Source organism: Panulirus ornatus, chromosome 6 (assembly GCF_036320965.1).
Source record: "Panulirus ornatus isolate Po-2019 chromosome 6, ASM3632096v1, whole genome shotgun sequence".
NCBI classification, from domain to species: Eukaryota; Metazoa; Arthropoda; class Malacostraca; order Decapoda; family Palinuridae; genus Panulirus; species Panulirus ornatus.
The window spans coordinates 48,956,431-48,975,559 of NC_092229.1; the positions used below are offsets into that span (position 1 = coordinate 48,956,431).

The 19,129-nt window shown below is 42.4% G+C and overlaps 1 protein-coding gene across 1 annotated transcript in view; it reads left to right on the top strand.

The window, feature by feature from the left end:
- The window catches only part of LOC139749208 (uncharacterized), an 89,158-nt gene that overhangs the window by 61,461 nt on the left and 8,568 nt on the right, over positions 1-19,129 (top strand). Inside the window, exons 2-3 of the mRNA XM_071662895.1 lie at positions 7,545-7,727; positions 17,798-17,994. Coding sequence (XP_071518996.1) covers positions 7,638-7,727; positions 17,798-17,994 — 287 coding nt within the window. The 5' untranslated portion in view covers positions 7,545-7,637. The remainder of the gene's footprint in view (positions 1-7,544; positions 7,728-17,797; positions 17,995-19,129) is intronic.

Here is a 19,129-nt window from a genome sequence, read left to right on the forward strand (position 1 = left end):
CGATTATCCCATACACAGATATAGTTTGGAAAATATATAAAGTCTTCATAAAACGGCGTTCGAACGTTCCGAACATATTATGAGAATAAGTCATTGTCTCCGAGGCATTAGAGTACTACGAACCCCTTTTATGAGTCTCTCAGATGACTCCGGAACGCTTCGAATGCATATGAGGCTACGTCATTCCGACTGAGATGTTGGGATATCATATCTGCGTTATGAGGGACGCAGATGACCCAGAACGTTTCGAATAAAATCCCGAGACTAAGGCATCATATCTGAGACACTGAAGCCTCGTTCGGAAAGTTTCACACGGCGACAGCGGAATAGATAGAAGTAGCTTGAATAGATATCTCACTATAAACCCTTATGGTATGTCTTATATCTTGAACAACCTCTACCAACATGATATATCAAGATCACATACCATCGCCAGAGTATGTGACGAAACTTTCGCCCGTTGGAATGTCATTAGCAGTGATGTAAATGATTCGAAACGCTTCGAAATCAACTCACAAGACAAAGCCTTCTCGTTTTTTAAGATGGGAGTATTATAATCACATTATGAGGTAAGCAGATGACCCGAAACGCTTCGAACGCATCACGAGATGAAGCACCCCCACATCCAACTCGCTGGAGCACTATAAACAATACCATGGAACAGCAGATGATCCGAAACGTTTCGAATACCTAAGAGGAAAACGTTCTCTCGCTCGAGGTCCTCGGGCATCTTAGTACAGTAACGGTAGGTATGAGACGCATGACGAACCCACCCCAGACTCATGGACGAAAACGTCCTATGAATCAGTTTATGAACGAAGTTGCTCTCGTCGAGAAGCGAGCTGGCGAACCACCGCGACGATTCTGAACGTGCTAAAACCAAACCACTTGGCTAATGATGATGCCGCAAAGTTCATAGTCCCACAGTGAAGCCGGGTGTGCTCTGCCTTGCTGTCTATGTCTGTCTGTCAGAGAGAGAGAGAGAGAGAGAGAGAGAGAGAGAGAGAGAGAGAGAGAGAGAGAGAGAGAGAGAGAGAGAGAGAAAGACACACACACACACACACACACACACAGAAGCAAAGAGGCTTTTAAAGAAACGAACGTCAACGAAACAAAAGAGATTCTCTGGTCTTTTCTCTGCCTCTGTTGGTGGAAGATGATGAGACAACTCCAGCAGCAGGCGAGAAGGTGGACGTGAGCCAACCTCTGGCAGAGAGAGAGAGAGAGAGAGAGAGAGAGAGAGAGAGAGAGAGAGAGAGAGAGAGAGAGAGAGAGAGAGAGAGAGATTTTTCCCTGAGTCATTATTTCAGAATATCTGACTTTAAAGGAGTGTTGGAGTGTTCCCTGGAACGCTTGTGGGAGGGGGCATCTCCAGAAACATCCTGGAGCACAGGATTGACCCACTTTTAGTCTGGAAGGTTATGGAACGCTGTGTTAGGTGCGGGGGTGAAGCCTCAGGTGGTTCGAAGCTTCGAATCTCCATATGCCTCAGGGATGAGGAGTCGTCTTGTTATATACCACTGGCAAGGCTGTCGATATAAAGTCAATAGCTGTGTCTTCTGCACTTCTCTCTCTCCCTCTCCTCCGTCTCTCTCTCTCTCTCTCTCTCTCTCTCTCTCTCTCTCTCTCTCTCTCTCTCTCTCTGCCGCCTGTACCTTGTCTATAAATGACGAGGGAGCACACTGGCCTGAGGAAGGCGCAAGAGAGAGAGAGAGTGAGGGTAGAAAAAAAGGGGAAGTGACGGGAAATTAATGTGTGAACCCGCGGCGCGTTCTCTTGTGTGGGAAGATGTGCGTTTTCTCTGTCGTGTGCATTGTAGAAGAAATGTACGTTCTTTTTTTGTGTGAGTCTTTATGTGTGTGTGTGTGTGTGTGTGTGTGTGTGTGTGTGTGTGTGCGTGTGTGTTTGTGTGTGTGTGTGTGTGCGCGCGCGTGTGTGTGTGTGTGTGTGTGTGTGTGTGTGTGTGTGTGTGTGTGTGTGTGTGTGTGTGTGTGTGTGTGTGCGCGCGCGCGCGCGTGTGTGTGTGTGCTTCAGAAAGATATATGTGACATTTTGATGCGATACAATTTTTATAGCAAAGGAAATTATATATATATATATATATATATATATATATATATATATATATATATATATATATATATATATATATCCTAGCCTGAGCTAGGTACCCATTTTATCGACCAACCCCTAGGGGTAGATGAACAGCTAGGTTGACTGTGGACCGACTGCCGCCACCAGGATTCGAACCTATGCCCTCGACCCTGGGCAACCCGCGACAATATTCTGATATTCTCTAAAGTACTCGAGTGGTCAATCCGCTTTGTGTACAAAGTCATCAACGTGTGACAGAAGTTACAATTTAAGGACACCACTCAAGGGCTAACCCAACCCTCCCTCGCTCCCTCCCCTGTCTCGTACGTTATCCTCAAATGGCGATCTTTAGTGCATCATAAGGCAGAATAAGTTACGTCCTCCACTCGTCGTAAAGGCTTTTTCCTCTTAAAGTTTATTGGTGAAGGTGAGACACACACACACGTACACACACGCACACACACACACACACACACACACACACACACACACACACACCACATACATACACACACACACACACACAATAAAAAGGTAAGAATGCCGTATGATACTAAAAAAGTGTTTGGGACACGGGGTCCCAAGAGTGTGAAACTCCCTCCCCGTACAGTACAAATAGGTATGGAGTGCTGCTCTCACATCTGGGGTGGTTCTAGCTCTGTATCCTTACTTGACAGAGTTAGGTCGAGAGCGTTCAAACTTATAAACTGTCCCAGGCTAACTTCAAAACTTGACCTCCTTGCCCTACGCCACAAAGATGGTTCACTTTCCCTCTTCTATAGGTATTACTTTGGTTTTTGCTCCAGAGAGCTGGCTGCTTGTGTGCCCCCTACCACTAGCTAGACCACGCAATACTCTGCAAGCTGCTGCGTCACATGATTACTGTGTGGCCATCAGCAACTCAAGGGTGGGCCGTTTTGATACCTGCTTCTTTTTCTACACGTCGAAGCTTTGGAACTCTCTACCCTCTCATGTCTTTTCAAATATCTGTGACCTGACACATATCAAAAGACAGGACTTTCACTTCCTCCAAAGAAAAACAAAGACATCACTATCACAAAGATGAGACACAAATATTCTTTTTTCCTCTCTATTTCGGAGAAAAAGAAAATTCATGTCTAATCCGGATATCCCGCTACGTAATCTGCAAAACCTTTTTTGTCCAATCCGGATACCCCGTTACGTCATTAGGACGAACCATTACGTAACCCGTTGATGAGGTAGACTCACCTACCTGCGCGGGGCCGTTACCCTCGTAATTATACCTGGCCTGGGGTGAGGCGAGGCAAGGAAGAGGGAAGCAGGGAGGAGGAAGGATGTCTCATTACGAATATTGTTGGATGTACGCCCGCCCTCAGGGTAGGAGCGCTGGAGTGGCTGCTTGGTAACACTGGCGGACGAGGAACGGCGCGAAAGCGTGTAAGAGAAATGTAGATATTACTAAGCTGTGACATGCAAATGAGTGATGGGTGATAGGGTGAATGGGTAGTTCATGGTCGGGGTCGGTGTGGGGAAGAGGATGGGAATGGAAGGACGATGAAGTGGAGAGAATGTATTGAAGGCTTATAGATAGAACCAGTAGGTGTGTGTGTGTGTGTGTGTGTGTGTGTGTGTGTGTGTGTAAACACGCATGAATCTGCACGTATATTGTATGTCTGTATGTGTTTATGTGCATGTGTGTCTATATGTACATATGATTGTGTGTGTTATATGTACGAGTGTGTATCTTACTATGGATATGTACTCGCTTTTTTTGGGTGGGGGGTGGGTGGGGGTGTTTCATCCCAATCACCAAGGAATGAAACGAAAAAAAGGAAGAAATGTACCATAAAACAGTCAATTTCATTCAGATTGCTCGACTTGGTTTGTGGAGATCCGAATGAAGGAGTTGTGACTTTATGCCGGGACGTCAGTTCACATTTCTTGGAGTTTATCTTTGTTATCTGTCTTCCATTATGTTTATCATACGTGTATATTGTCACCGTTCCTTCCTTAAATTTCAAAACTCTGTTAAGTCAGAATGTTTCATAATGTTTCTATGTCTGCTCCTGTTGTGTATTTCATTGTCTGTATTTTCAAATGTTTCTTGTTTTTGTGTTGTATCACTTAATACACCATTACGTTTTTTTTTTCTTATAGATTCGACAGATATAACTCTTCTATTCATTGATAATGTCACTGACACTATCTTCGTTATATGAGTTATTGATAAAACACCATAAAAATCTTGGTTATTACTTTTGTAAATGAATAAATGCTTGTTATGTTAATTCAATTATTTTGGTAGCTGGTGCTATATTGACGTAATTCTAAATGTGTACACTCATTGAACTATATCATTAGGTTGTGTTTGCCTTTATTATCATCATCATCTGTCCTTGATTAACTGTTTTATCGAAGGACAAAGGTATAGACATCATCTATAGAAGGGAGGATAGCGAGCAGTATTGATAAGTAGATGTAAACTTCAGAGTGAATGAAAATAGATATTTCTGGTTGCAAGTCCGCCATAGCATCTAACGTCTATATTCTTTCTCACGTTTAAAACACACACACACACCAAATCTATACCGCCCTTCATACACGCTTTCACATTAGCCACAACAAATTTCGGGGGTTTAACGAGTGTATGAGGATATATGAACCTGCATTTGTTCCTATCTGTGGTAATGGGTAGTTATCCTAATTGGAATATATTTCGGGCTGAAAACATATCCGGTATACTTCTCCATTTACTGCACCATCTAGCTCTATCCATGGGTTATACCCTATATGTGTTTCCATATGTGGTTGTGAGGTGGTGAGGTCTGATGCATTTGTTGAAGATACTCACGTAGCCACCATTGCTGATCCAGCTGGGTGGAACGCTCTTCCTTATATATGTACATTCGTGTATCTTGCTTCCATAGCATCACTGGCTTGTATCTTTCTCACATGTTCTTGTCTCTCTCTTTCTCACATGTTCTTGTGTCTCTTTCTCACATGTTCTTGTGTCTCTTTCTCACATGTTTTTGTGTCTCTTTCTCTCCGTTCGTTTTTGTGTTTCTTTCTCCATGTTCTTGTATTTCTTTCTGCTTGAGCACGACGGTACGATCTTTGAGCACGATGGTACGATCCTTGAGCACGATGGTACGATCCTTGAGCACGATGGTACGATCTTTGAGCACGATGGTACGATCCTTGAGCACGATGGTACGATCCTTGAGCACGACGGTACGATCTTTGAGCACGATGGTACGATCCTTGAGCACGATGGTACGATCCTTGAGCACGATGGTACGATCTTTGAGCACGACGATACGATCTTTGAGGACGACGGTACGAGCCTTGAGCACGACGGTACGATCTTAGACCACGACCGCCACGACCGACGGTACGATCCTCAAGTACGACGGTACGATCCTCAAGTACGACGGTACGATCTTAGAGCACAAAGTTTCGTCTTTCTGATACAACGTGATCTTTGACCTGGCCCATATCATCATCATCACAGTCATTATCATTATCATCACTATTACTAGTGATATCAATACTATTATCAATACTACTACTACTAGTGATACTAATACTATTATCAATACTGAGAGAATGTGAAAGAAAACGGGATTTGGGAGGGAGATTCGGGGGAAAAAAAGAACACGGGAAGTGCATTAGTGGAGGGTGCCTCAGCTAAAGGAAAATTAGTTTGCAGTTTGTCGAGGGGGTGTAAATTAATCATAACAACACACGAGGTTAACTCCACAACTCTCTCTCTCTCTCTCTCTCTCTCTCTCTCTCTCTCTCTCTCTCTCTCTCTCTCCTTCTCAGAAGTTCAGAACTTCGAAGACTATTGTCATATGTATAAGGATTTAAAATGAATATGTCGGAAGTTGTCAGGAAAAGGAATACTTCGAATGACTCTTGTTTTGTCTGTCTGTCTATCTGTCTGTCTGTCTGTCTATATGTCTGTCTGTCTCTGTCTGTCTCTGTCTGTCTGTCTATATGTCTGTCTATATGTCTGTCTGTCTGTCTGTCTGTCTGTCTCTGTCTGTCTCTGTCTGTCTGTCTATATGTCTGTCTATCTGTCTGTCTCTGTCTGTCTCTGTCTGTCTGTCTATATGTCTGTCTGTCTGTCTGTCTGTCTGTCTATATGTCTGTCTGTCTGTCTCTGTCTGTCTCTCTGTCTGTCTCTGTCGTCTCTCTGTCTGTCTCAACACATATACGATCCTGAATCAAAGCCAAGGTCAAATGAGAGTCTGTTATTTCAGTATCATTTGACTATTGTGTTTTTGTTCATGAATATTCCTTTATCGACTGTATTTAAGAACTTACTATTCATCCTTTTTTTTACTAGCTTTTTTTTTTTTTTTTTCATACTATTCGCCATTTCCCGCATTAGCGAGGTAGCTTTAGGAACAGAAGACTGAGCCTTTGAGGGAAATCCCCACTTGGCCCCCTTCTCTGTTCTTTCCTTTGGAAAATCAAAAAATGAGAGGGTGTAAGCAGCCATCAGACTTTTCCTCCCAATAAAGTCGGTTGCGCCTAGTTTCGGGCCAGCTCGTACCCATATCCGCATCTGGTCTCCAAGGTAAGAAGCCTCTGGACGATAGATTAATGTAGGTAAGGGAAGTCGGCAAGTTAGATCCGTAACTTCGGGAAAAGGATTGGCTCTGAGGATTGAGCCAGTCGGGCCTGTGCAGGAAGCGGGCCTGGGTTCAGGCGCAGGACTGGACGAGGTGAAGGAGGTTGTAGTGGTGGTGTTGGACTTACTTTTGGTGTTGTTGATTTTGTGTGCAAGCCTTCTGCATCATCAGAGCAAGGTTCTTCTTCCTCCTCACCCGCCACCCATTGTTGGCTGGCACATCTCCGTGTTGCCCCTGTACTGTGTTTCTGCTACTTCTTTTTCTGTGCTGCTGCTGATGCTGTTGTCGTATGACTAGGCATACACGCGTGCAGGCAGGGCTGTAGTAGTCAAGTGGTGCAGGCAAGCAAGGCAGTAGTAATGTGTCTGTCTTTGGTGTGGTTGCCTAAGGTGAAGGAAGGGTGTGGAATTTTGTGATGCACGGCTTCTCACTGATGACACCGAGAGTAGTAATAGTCGTAATAATAATGTTGAGCAAACCCCCAACACTTTTTGACTGCTACAGCGCTGACTCTGGATCCAGTTCGGACCGGCGTTTTATGGATTATGGATTTTTTACTAGCTATTGTGTCAAATTAATGAAGAGGAAAAGGGACAGAAAGGTACAGATAAAGGGACAGAGAGAGAGAGAGAGAGAGAGAGAGAGAGAGAGAGAGAGAGAGAGAGAGAGAGACTTTCATTTCAGTAATGTCCCTCCCCTTTGTCTTAATTCTCTTCCCCTTTCTCTATACGAAATATATATATACATATATGTATTTTTCCCAGACTCACTATATTTCTCCATGACATCTGACCAACCCGCCTCTCTTTTTTCTTTTTTTTTTCACAGATCCCTCAGGGTGACCTTCCTTGACCTCGTGTTTGACCTTTGCCGCCTCATCCAACCACTCGAGGTGACCCACCTCCCCTTGAGTTCAACAGGATGAACGAGCTTGTTTTAGCTCGAGCTGTGGTTATGGTTGTGACTGTATTATTCATCGAACCCGTCGCCACTGAACTCAGCAATAATGGGGTGAGTAGATGAGGTCGGGGAGTGCGGTGGGTAATGAGTGAATGAGGGTAGTGAGTAAAATGAGAGTGGTGAGTATGGGTGGGTTGTGGGTAGATGAGGGTGGTGAATGAAATGAATGGTGAGTACAAGGGGGGGTTGTGAGTTAATGAGGATGGTGAGTACAGTGGGTGGCTAGGTATATGAGGATGGTGAGTGAGGGGGTGTGGAAAGTACAAGGAGATCGAGAGGAAATGAGTAATGAGTAAATGAGGATAGTGAGTAAGGAAGAGTGGTGTGTACAAGGGAGAGTGGGTAGTGAGTGAATGAGGTTTGAATAAGTACATTATCATACTCAATAAACCTGCAATAGATCGATGCCAATAGATTAACAACATTACCATTAACAATTAACAACTTTATGTTGTATGATTTATTCTACTGTGTTATACAATGCAAATAATTTCTTTGTATATGATGGTTATGCAAATGTATGGAATTCTGTGTGTGTGTGTGTGTGTGTGTGTGTGTGTGTGTGTGTGTGTGTGTGTGTGTGTGTGTGTGTGTGTGTCGTGATAATCCAGTTAATTTACCTAATTAAAAACGCAATCACATCTCAATAACGACACTGACAAAAACGTATGTGTGTGTTTTCATGTATCTGTTTACGAGTGCACGTAAACACGAAGTGAAATAATGCATTTACTTAAACTATATCACCTTTATATTTATATCTTATCTCTAATATCATAAAAAAGCATAAGCGAATATATAGAGTCAAGACATGAAAGAGCAATTTGCACAGGTTACTAACCTCACAATCAATGCGAACCCATTTTCTATATATAAAAGGTTATTGGAAGGTACTATACATTTTCTATATATTGGGAGGTACTATACATTTTCTATATTTTGGGAGGTACTATACATTTTCTATATATTGGAAGGTACTACAGATTTTTTCTATATTGGAAGGTACTATATATTTTTTTCTATATTGGAAGGTACTATACATTTTTTCTATATTGGAAGGTACTATACATTTTCTATATATTGGGGGGGTACTATACATTTTCATTTGATCACTGGACGCTGTTTTTAATCAAGGGTTTTAATCAGTGCAATGGCGTCGTACATGCATAATCTAGATGCAAATGAGAGGGCTCTGGGGGTGTGTGTGTGTGCATGACGGGGGAATTAGAAGAGAATAGATCGGGTTTTGACGATATTCTGTGGGCCATATGTGCATGAACATACTCCTACATACCAATAGGTACAATATACTCGTGTGTACTTTTTTTCAGCAAAAGACACGTCAGGCATTCATGCATGCATGAAAATCATTCAGCTATAATGAGGCGTAAAGAGGTATGAAGGGATTAAAGTAAAACAGATCCACAGAAACATACTCACGTATACACACTCACACACACACACACACACACACACACACACACACACACACACACACACACACACACACACGCACATGGGGAAAGGCCAACAAACATAAAATCGCAGGAAGCTACTACATCCACAAACAAACACAAACAAACAAACACTGGGGGTTAGAGACCAGTAAACCCCCTCCCCTCCTTCCCTTCCTTCCCCTCCTCATTACTGACTCTGCCTACGGAAAGTATCGGGAAAGCAAAGGGGGAAAGATCCCACTATACTTTCCCAGGACCCGGAGAGATGTCTTTCCTCATTCTGCCTCGTTACTGTACTGCAAACCTCATATCATTCACATCCTTATCATCGTGAGGCAGACAACCTCATCGATATCATAAACCTCATTACTCATCACCAATTTCCTCTCTTGTACTCTCTCTCTCTCTCTCTCTCTCTCTCTCTCTCTCTCTCTCTCTCTCTCTCTCTCTCTTCTCTCTCTCTCTTTCTCTCCTGACAGGCTTCCTGACTTCCTCCTCTTCTGCCACTCCTCTTTTATACTCTCTCTCTCTCTCTCTCTCTCTCTCTCTCTCTCTCTCTCTCTCTCTCTCTCTCTCTTTCCCTTCACCATCTTCACGGCTTCCCCTAACTTTCTCCCTCCTCTTCTCCCGCCACCACCACCATCACCATCATCACCATCATCACTATTTCACCATCACATCACAGTGCACCATTTCCTTGAGACTTACATTACCTTCACTATCATTTCATCTTGATTCCTTACAATCCCTTTCTTTTAATCGACATTTTCCCTCTATCACTATCGTATATGCCTTTATCTTCACGTATCAACTTTTGATATGTATAAAGTGCACATGTTCGAGCAAGACACATTGTAACACACAACATCTGCCTCATCTGATGTATTCCAAATGGAAGGAAGAGGAGGCCGAACTGACCATGTGAAATATGCACCAAGTATGATGTACTTTGTGTCCATACTATATCAACCAGTAGGCCAGCATCTCTCCCATCAGCTGCTCATGATCGAACTCTTGTTTTCCATCCTTAGATAATCATCAAGAGTTGATCTAATTATCCAAAAAAAGAAGCGAGAATAGGAAAGGATATTTATCACACTAATTATCAAATGTTTAAACAAAGTGACTTCTATATATTCATTAGACGTTATGTTCATAAAGCAGAAGATATTTGCATATGTCCTCAAGTTGAAAATGGTACCATACAACCACAAGTGACACCTTTTTTTTTTTTTCTAAAGTCGTTGCAGGCAGCGCTCCAAGCAGGAGCAGGGGGAAGTGGTGTGTACTCCCTTTTGGAAAATGGGTTACTCGACCAGACTAGACCACCCCACCCCACTTACTCGACCAGACTAGACCACCCCACCCCACCTACTCGACCAGACTAGACCACCCAACCCCACCTACTCGACCAGACTAGACCACCCCACCCCACATACTCGACCAGACTAGACCACCCCACCCCACTTACTCGACCAGACTAGACCCCCCCACCCCACCTACTCGACCAGACTAGACCACCCAACCCCACCTACTCGACCAGACTAGACCCGACCACCCTCCCCTCACCTCTCCGTTTACGGAAGATGCCACAGCCAAGTCGGAGGCAACACCCCTTCCCTCAGGTTATACCAACCAACAGAGAAATGTCCCAGCGACACATACCTGTTTCTTGGAAGGTCTTTGGGCTACGGAGGGATGAAGAGAGAAGACCCGGGTGATTGAGGAGATAGAGGAAGCTGATCAAATCTTGGACTCCCGTCCAAAGGCTATGGTGTCACGAAAGCCACCAGCAGTCGAAAGGATGAAGACACACACACACACACACACACACACACAGAAGAAGAAGACTACCAGACGTAACCTTAAAGTTTCAGAGAGGCGAAGGATGATGAACGCCTCTCACAATACACAGGAACCAAGCGGACTGGATCCACACACACAGACACACGACTTCGCGCTTTGGAGGAACTGCTTCACGAACCTCGAGGGAGAAACAAACGGGCGAGAGAAAGAACAGGAAGTCGGGAGAGCTAAGAGCTCAGGAGGGTCGAGACACGCATGAAAAATTAAAGCAACACCTCGGACGCTTCGGAACTCAGAAAATGAAGCAAGACCAAAACACATAACGAATTACAACCATTACAAATACCTAACTAGCGAAAGAGATCCGGTAACCGGCAACTTACCAGCCAATCAGCAAGCAAGAAAGAAGAAGAAGAAAGACGACAATCCAAAAGACGAAAGGCAAAAAAAAGAAAGAAAAAGAAAATAAACGAAAATCCCAACTAAAGCGACAGACGTTCAGGAATCATAATAGTGAACCCCGAGACCTCGAGCGCTTCGAAGCAATGCTTCCATTTGCTTCATTTTCTTTACCTCCCAAGATTGACTGGTTCTTATATTTGTCGTAGCCTCAGCCTCCTCCTCCTCCTGACGCTGCTGCTGCTCCAGCCTACGTGTTCTCATGATTGATACAGGCAGAGTCAGGAGGTGAAGTAGGGATGGAGATGAGGAAAGACCTATCGCGTTTTCTTTCTCGTCAAGAACGAAGCAGACTCGAGCGTATGAACCAAACGAAATACGCTTACGATGCGTGTACACACACACACACACACACACACAGGTGAGACATATACGTCCATTTATCGTACATACACATACACATGACCAGAAAAAAACGCAGTGTAACGCTGACTTACAAAGACACACACACACACACACACACACACACACATCCACACAGACCTGACTAAGGAGTGTGAGTGTGTGTGAGTGTGTGTGTGTGTGTGTGTGTGTGTGTGTGTGTGTGTGCATACATACATGGGGGTAAAGACATTGTCAAACTCTTTCCCCGTAACACACAAATAGTAATCACCTGTTGACACCAATTCACAGTCATTCTGTCTTGCGATGAAATGGGAAAATGTATTCCACACTCAGTACAGTGAGAACCAGACATCTTGCCCTTCTCAGGGGCTTGGGTACGTTAGAAACTAAATCTGTGCATCATTACGTCCTTTTTCATGGAATTTTTACAATGAAGAGAACAGAACAAGTGAAATGAGCAATTAATTGCTCTCTTTCTGCTTTTGAAAATTCAACCTGGCGAAAAGCTTAATGGCTACTTGTCTAATCTATCTTTTCAATCTCTATAGAAGCTGCCGTAGCATGGACAAAATGCTGCCGTCGCATGGACAAAATGCTGCCGTCGCATGGACAAAATGCTGCCGTCGCATGGACAAAATGCTGCCGTAGCATGGACAAAATGCTGCCGTAGCATGGACAAAATGCTGCCGTCGCATGGACAAAATGCTGCCGTAGCATGGACAAAATGCTGCCGTAGCATGGACAAAATGCTGCCGTCGCATGGACAAAATGCTTGTTTCTTTCATCAACGTCTCGGATCAAAGATAAACCATATGAGAGAAAAATGAAGGATAAGACCCACCTTCAGAAGACAGTAAGTTTAGAAGAAGATGGGGAAAAGAAGAAGGTATATCACAACGGTCCATCCTCGTATGGCAGTTCACGTCACAGAAGCTATGGGATGCAGCAACCATGAGAGCAGTGGCTGATATAAGTTCTCCTACATAACGGTGAAAGTTCCTGGGGAAATGATGTGCGTTTTGTTGAGATATCACGTCAAGGAATTTACTACACAACTGAGTAATTAATGCTTTTTCACGTTGACTGTGTCCAAAACTGGGATGTTTCTCTTTTTCTATCGCACAGTATTTTCTTTCACTCTCTCTTATTCGTCTCGATTCTCTCTATTTACTTATATACTTTCACTTTACTGCCTCTACTTCATCTCTCTTTATTACCCAGTCACCCTCTCACCTCATATCACTCTCTCTCTCTCTCTCTCTCTCTCTCTCTCTCTCTCTCTCTCTCTCTCTCTCTCTCTCTCTCTCTCAGTCGGCAGGATATATGACCCGGCAAGCCAGCAAGGAAGAAACCTCAGGAATCCACAACTAATTTTCCTCTGTGTGTGTGTGTGTATGTGTGTGTGTGTACAATGGCTTGTTGACAGACGAAGGCTGTGCACCCCCTGGCCTACACAGACATTACCAGCAGGTTGGGTGTGGAAGGCTGTGCGCCCCCCTGGCCTACACAGACATTAGGTAAAGAGATGCTGCCGGGTAACCTCACACAGACGCAAAGGAGTAACGTGCAAAATACAAAGAGATTCTTCGGTAGAAATGGTAAATTTGGAACGCTAATGGAAGAAAACAGATGGTATGTGACTATAACCATGTAAACATCAGTATTTGTCAAGTTTCGGTGTGTGTGTGTGTGTGTGTGTGTGTGTGTGTGTGTGTGTGTTGCTGGATTCCACGGCCATCGAGAGCGACAGCTTCGTGTTTAGCTGTAATTCGCATCATAAGCCAAATAAAAGATAGATGAGAACACGCTTGTGAGTTTGGGTTTATCAACAGCCGAGGTTTATATTAAGGCGTTCAGTATCAAACTACAACATCCACCAGGCGAAATGTATTTTTTCAACATCTTCCTCAAGTGTTAAGGAAAATTCTAAGACCATATACAGCCACAATATCCATATGGCCCACAGGAAATTCTAAGACCATATACAACCACAATATCAATATGGCCCACAGGAAAATTCTAAGACCATATACAACCACAATATCCATATGGCCCACAGGAAAATTCTAAGACCATATACAACCACAATATCAATATGGCCCACAGGACTATTGTTTTTTTTTTTTCTACATGTCCAACACCAGGACAACAAATGCTGTCGAGTGAAGTAGTAACTACGTTATAAAACCATGAATAAGAAACACCTGTGTTTGAATAATGTTTACTGAAAAGCAGTCATGTTTTGAGGGATTTGCATGCAAAAACAAACAGACAAACAAAAATACACATATATATAAACGCTATGATATATCACGATTTAAGATAAGAGTGATATAGAGGGGTTTACATATATCTTAATTATGTGACCGATCGTACACGTTTTACCACATGTGAATTCCAGGTTAACTGACAAGGTAGCATCTCGTCGAAGCTCAAGAAATCTATTGGTCTCTCATATTTCTTCTGTGCTCCCTAAGGCTTCTCTTGATAATCACATTCCCAAGAACACCGTAAGAAATACTCCCGAAATCCTCCAACTGCTGAAACCCAGTCCCCCAAGCCATCAGTCAAGAAACACATATATATAACTTTAACTTGAGCCACTGTGGTCCGAATGCCACAAAACTGCCAGTGCTCCGCTATACAATTTATGTAATCTTCAATTCTAATCTATGATCAGTTATTTTTTATATACACGAAGTATATCACAAGTAGAAATTGGAGTTTTCTATACACGAAAAAAAAAAATATCATAAATAGAAATTTGAGTATAATATGAATAACACTATTACCATCATAATCATCATTATTCCAATTTAGTGATATGACTTTTATAGACTTTCATTCCTACCCAAGTCACTGAGGACGTCAGCATTTAGCTATGACCACCATGTAATTCATAATAACTATAAACCATCAGTAATTCATAAACTGATCATGTGCTTCAGGTTTCAAAGTCCTTCTGAGACCATACTCAATTTTACTGAGTACACTGGCCCCTTAACCTTCGTTTTCTGTGGGCTTTTATTTCAAATCTTTGCTTTTCTTACAAGCTCACCTATTTGTCCACTCTGTGTAAATATGACCATGATATATCTGGCTCAAGACTTTTCTATGTTCTTTTGATTGAAATTTTATCTTTTCATTTTAACCGTATCATGTAATGAATATATAATTGGCGCTTTTATCAGATATACGATGAAACAATTATGAAAACTGTGCTCGCAAAAGTTGGTTACATTTAGATAATAACATTTGTTAGGGTTTATTGTTCTTGCCTCTGGTATGTCGAAGTTTGGAGCGGCTCTCAACGCAGAATTGGTTTGAATTTGCATTTTGCTCCTGATGTGAATGGACTTGTATAGAAAAATAAAAGCTTCCAGCTGCCACTAATGTCACAGTTACTCCAACAAAATTTATGGAGAACTCGTTTTCTATTACCTTGGGCCCTCCGCTGAATATTTCCAAATCGTGTTTTGTTACGGAGGAATAAATACAAATAGATAATCGATTGTGTTATTGTGTTCATCTATAGAATGATGTGGTGTTTGAGTCATTTCTATTCATATATCAGTGACTTTCTATTTGAAGAGTTTTATAGTATATGATACCAACGTTGCTTCAACCAGTTTGAATAGATTTTATCGTTGTTCCAACGTCTAAAATCATACCTAAACATTTCATCAGTTTGTGTTCATTACACCCTTAGATCCAAGCAAATTAAGTACATCAATTACAAATAACATTCTGTTAAATTGTGTTCATATGTTATCAACAAAGTGAGCTTAAGCTAACACTTCGCTCAAGATCTTATTTACGCATTTTGGTTTAGCCTATGTCAAACGCCAGAAGTTATGTAAACGCAGTGCGTACGTACAGAAAACTTTGATCATATTATTTTTGCTGTTGTACTGAATTGTCTGTCTGTCTCTGAGTGTCTCGCTTTCGATCGTCTTCAGCCAAGGACGGAAGTTCTGCTCGAGAGCCAAATTTTTTAATGTATAAAACTGTAAAAGTGGATTAAAAAAAGAAAATAGAGTAAAATTTTGGACGAGTTTTGTAAGGGGTGGAGAGTGGGAGCAGAGGTTGAGTGAGAAGGTGAAGACTAAAGGAAATAAAGAAGAAAATGCGGACGATGACGCACACATGGGCCCGCACGGGTTCGAATCCCGGGCGCAGCATTCGACGTACAGTTCACCCAGCTATATATATATATATATATATATATATATTGGATTGACATTAATATTCAAATGATACACAGGTAAGGGACTGTATGACACGAGTAATTCAAGAATATAAACAATATTGAAAATAATGAAAAGGTTACAAATTTATTCTCTTGCAATGATGGCATTGACATAGATGAGTTTATTCCTCCATCTTGTTTTTTTTTTCTTTTTTTTTCGTCTATGTCTGTCTCTTTTGTGGTGGGGAGATAAAAGGCAGTGCGTCTGTCACATGTCATTTGTAGCGGGAGGGGGTTGTGGAGGAGGGGAGGGGGAGAGGGGAGGGGGAGAGGGGAGGGGGAGAGGGGAGGGGGGGAATAAGTGCTGGAAAACTTTTACTGGAAATCTCCATAAAGTTTTTGTCCCCCCCCCGCCGTCCTCCCCTCACTTGCACAGACAGGGCAAAAAAGAGTTCAAAAGGTGTGGACACTTTTCTTCAATCATTACGAAAGATGAGGGATCAATTTTCATGCTTTCATCATTCTTTTTTTTTTTCTTTTTGCCCCTTTTATTTTCTTTCACATGAATGGCAATCAAAATATTAAAACCTGTTTTTTTATTAAGTATCAATATGTTTCGTCCCCTTACTTTGCACTGAAAGCCACAATGGTCAGTTTTATAAGAAAAAAATATTACTTTTCTTCGTATTCTACAGTGAGTATAGGTGTATACAAATATAATATATATCTATATAAAAAAAATCTAGTTAAAATTCACAAATTTTTGCCCATGTCTCTTTCATTAGGACGAAAGAAAAAAAAAAACAGAAAAAACTGATCAAAAACATTAATGTGCTCTTGTCTCCATTTTCATCCTGAAAATACCGAAGTTTTAAGCCAAATTATGGTCATGTTTTGCTAAACTTTAATATCAAAAGGTGAAAATAACGAAACTTTTTGACAATCTTCTGGAACCGTGGGAGGATAAAAAACAGGAAATATTTTGTCCAAGCTTCGTTTTCATTTTTTTTCCCCCCCTCTGCTCTTATGGAGGAGAAAATTAAAAAATTAAGCTTTTTTCCCCCCTCTTTCACCTTTTTTTCCTGTAATGCTTGAACTCATCAAGAATGAAAATATACAAACTCCTGCTTGTTTTGGCCGCATCTCATGGGACGTGGTGGTGGGGTGAGGGAAAGGCTGAAGTATCAAAACCTTCAGGCAAAATACATAACTTTTTTTTGGCAGTGGTAATGAGCCTCGCTGTGGTGGTGGTGGTGGGTGAATATAGCCATGTCAACGTCATACGCTTGATATAAGCCGGCATATCTAAAAACTTCTGTTCCATATGTGAGATGATTAATAGTTTCATTTTACATTATACGAAAGGTTTTCTGTATACATATATACCTTCAAGGAATGATGCGCAAAATCGTAAGATCTTTTTTTTACTTTTCTCGTTTCATAAAGACTGAAGTCTCAAGTATTAAAAGTATATATTTATATCTTAGGTTCTTCAAAGTGGGCTGCAAAATTTCAGACACCGAATCTGATTCCTCGAGCGATGAAAACCAGCGGGGGAAAGTATGAGGCCCTTCCCCTCAAAAAAGTAATCTCATTCAGTAGTTCGAAGCCGAACTTAAAGTCTTACATTCCTCCTACCTCGCAGGAGGGCGATGCTTCTGAAAATGAGGAACGAGGAGGAGGAGGAAGAGGGGAGGAGACACACACACCTCATCATCCATGGCTGTGGTTCGATAGGGCTTACGTACTCTTAGAGTCTTTCTCTCTCTCTCTCTCTCTCTCTCTCTCTCTCTCTCTCTCTCTCTCTCTCTCTCTCTCACACACACACACACACCAAAGCTAAACCCGTTCGATCCTTCCAACAGCTCAAGCCAACCCGACCGCGAGCCTTCGACTTGGCAGCGGACGCAGAGACGGTGGTGGGTGTTATAAACAAGAACTTCAGCTGCGACGGACGGGAGTATGGCTACTACGCCGACCAGAACCAAAACTGTCAAGTCTTCCACATCTGCATGCCCGTCCAGACAGCCCTTGGAAGGACCCTCGATACTTTCCAGTTCAGGTGAGGTCTGGAAGTTGCTGGATAGTTTTGGTCCATCGCTGGAAGGACCCTTGGCACTTTCCAGGTCAGGTGAGGTCTGGAAGCTGCTGGATAGTTTTGGTCCATCGCTGGAAGGACCCTTGGCACTTTCCAGGTCAGGTGAGGTCTGGAAGTTGCTGGATAGTTTTGGTCCATGACTGAAAGAACGCTCGGTACTTTCCAGTTTAAGAGTGAGGACTGGAAGTTGGTTTGGTATTCAGTAAGTCAGCAGAGCCTTGGATACTTTCCAGTTTAGGTAGGGACTGGAAACCGGCTGGCGCTCAGTCCCTTGCGGGAAGAACCCTTGATACTTTCCAGTTCAGGTAAGGTCTGGAAGTTAGCTGTTGATCGGTACGTGACTGGAAAAATTCTCAACACTTTCCAGTTCAGGTAAAGACTGGAAGTTGTGGATGTATTCACTCCCTTACTACAAGACCTTCATCACTTTCCTATTCAAGTAAGAACTCGAAGATGCTGGATGGTTTCGGTCCATCACTGGAAGAACCACTGATAACTTTCCAGTTAGACTTTTTTGTAACGATGTCTCCTCGCCGCATATCCTTCTCACATCTTCATTCTTTCCTTTGTCAATCCTCGTACTTTCAGCTGTGCTACACATGTCACCCCCATCTTCACTACTCTAATGCCTTTAACCTAGAGTGACTTATGTCCAGACTGCCCGTGGATACACCTTCGATACCTTCCATTCTAGATAAAGACTTGAAGTTGCTGGATATAGAGAATTGGATCTTCCATCTATGTATGATTTCACACAAAGACTCGCTCAGGTAAGGTACTGGATATCTTGATTTGTTTTCTCTTTTCTTTGGTCCAGTTACAAAACTCTAACTCACTAACCCCATCAACATCAATGGGAACTATAGTATCATACGTCTTGCTAACCATGCGCAGGGTGCCACAATTTCCTCCCTTGTGTACACACGGTCAAAAAAGTATCTTCCCGGATGGGTGCGATGCTTTTCGAAATGATTAATACGACTCGTGTTGTCTCGGTAAGGTTGGTAAGCCTGAATAGGGAGTTAGATTTCGTAATAATTATGGTAGCTCCACTTTATAGTCATCTCCCTCGAAATATGATATCAATATAACATTTATT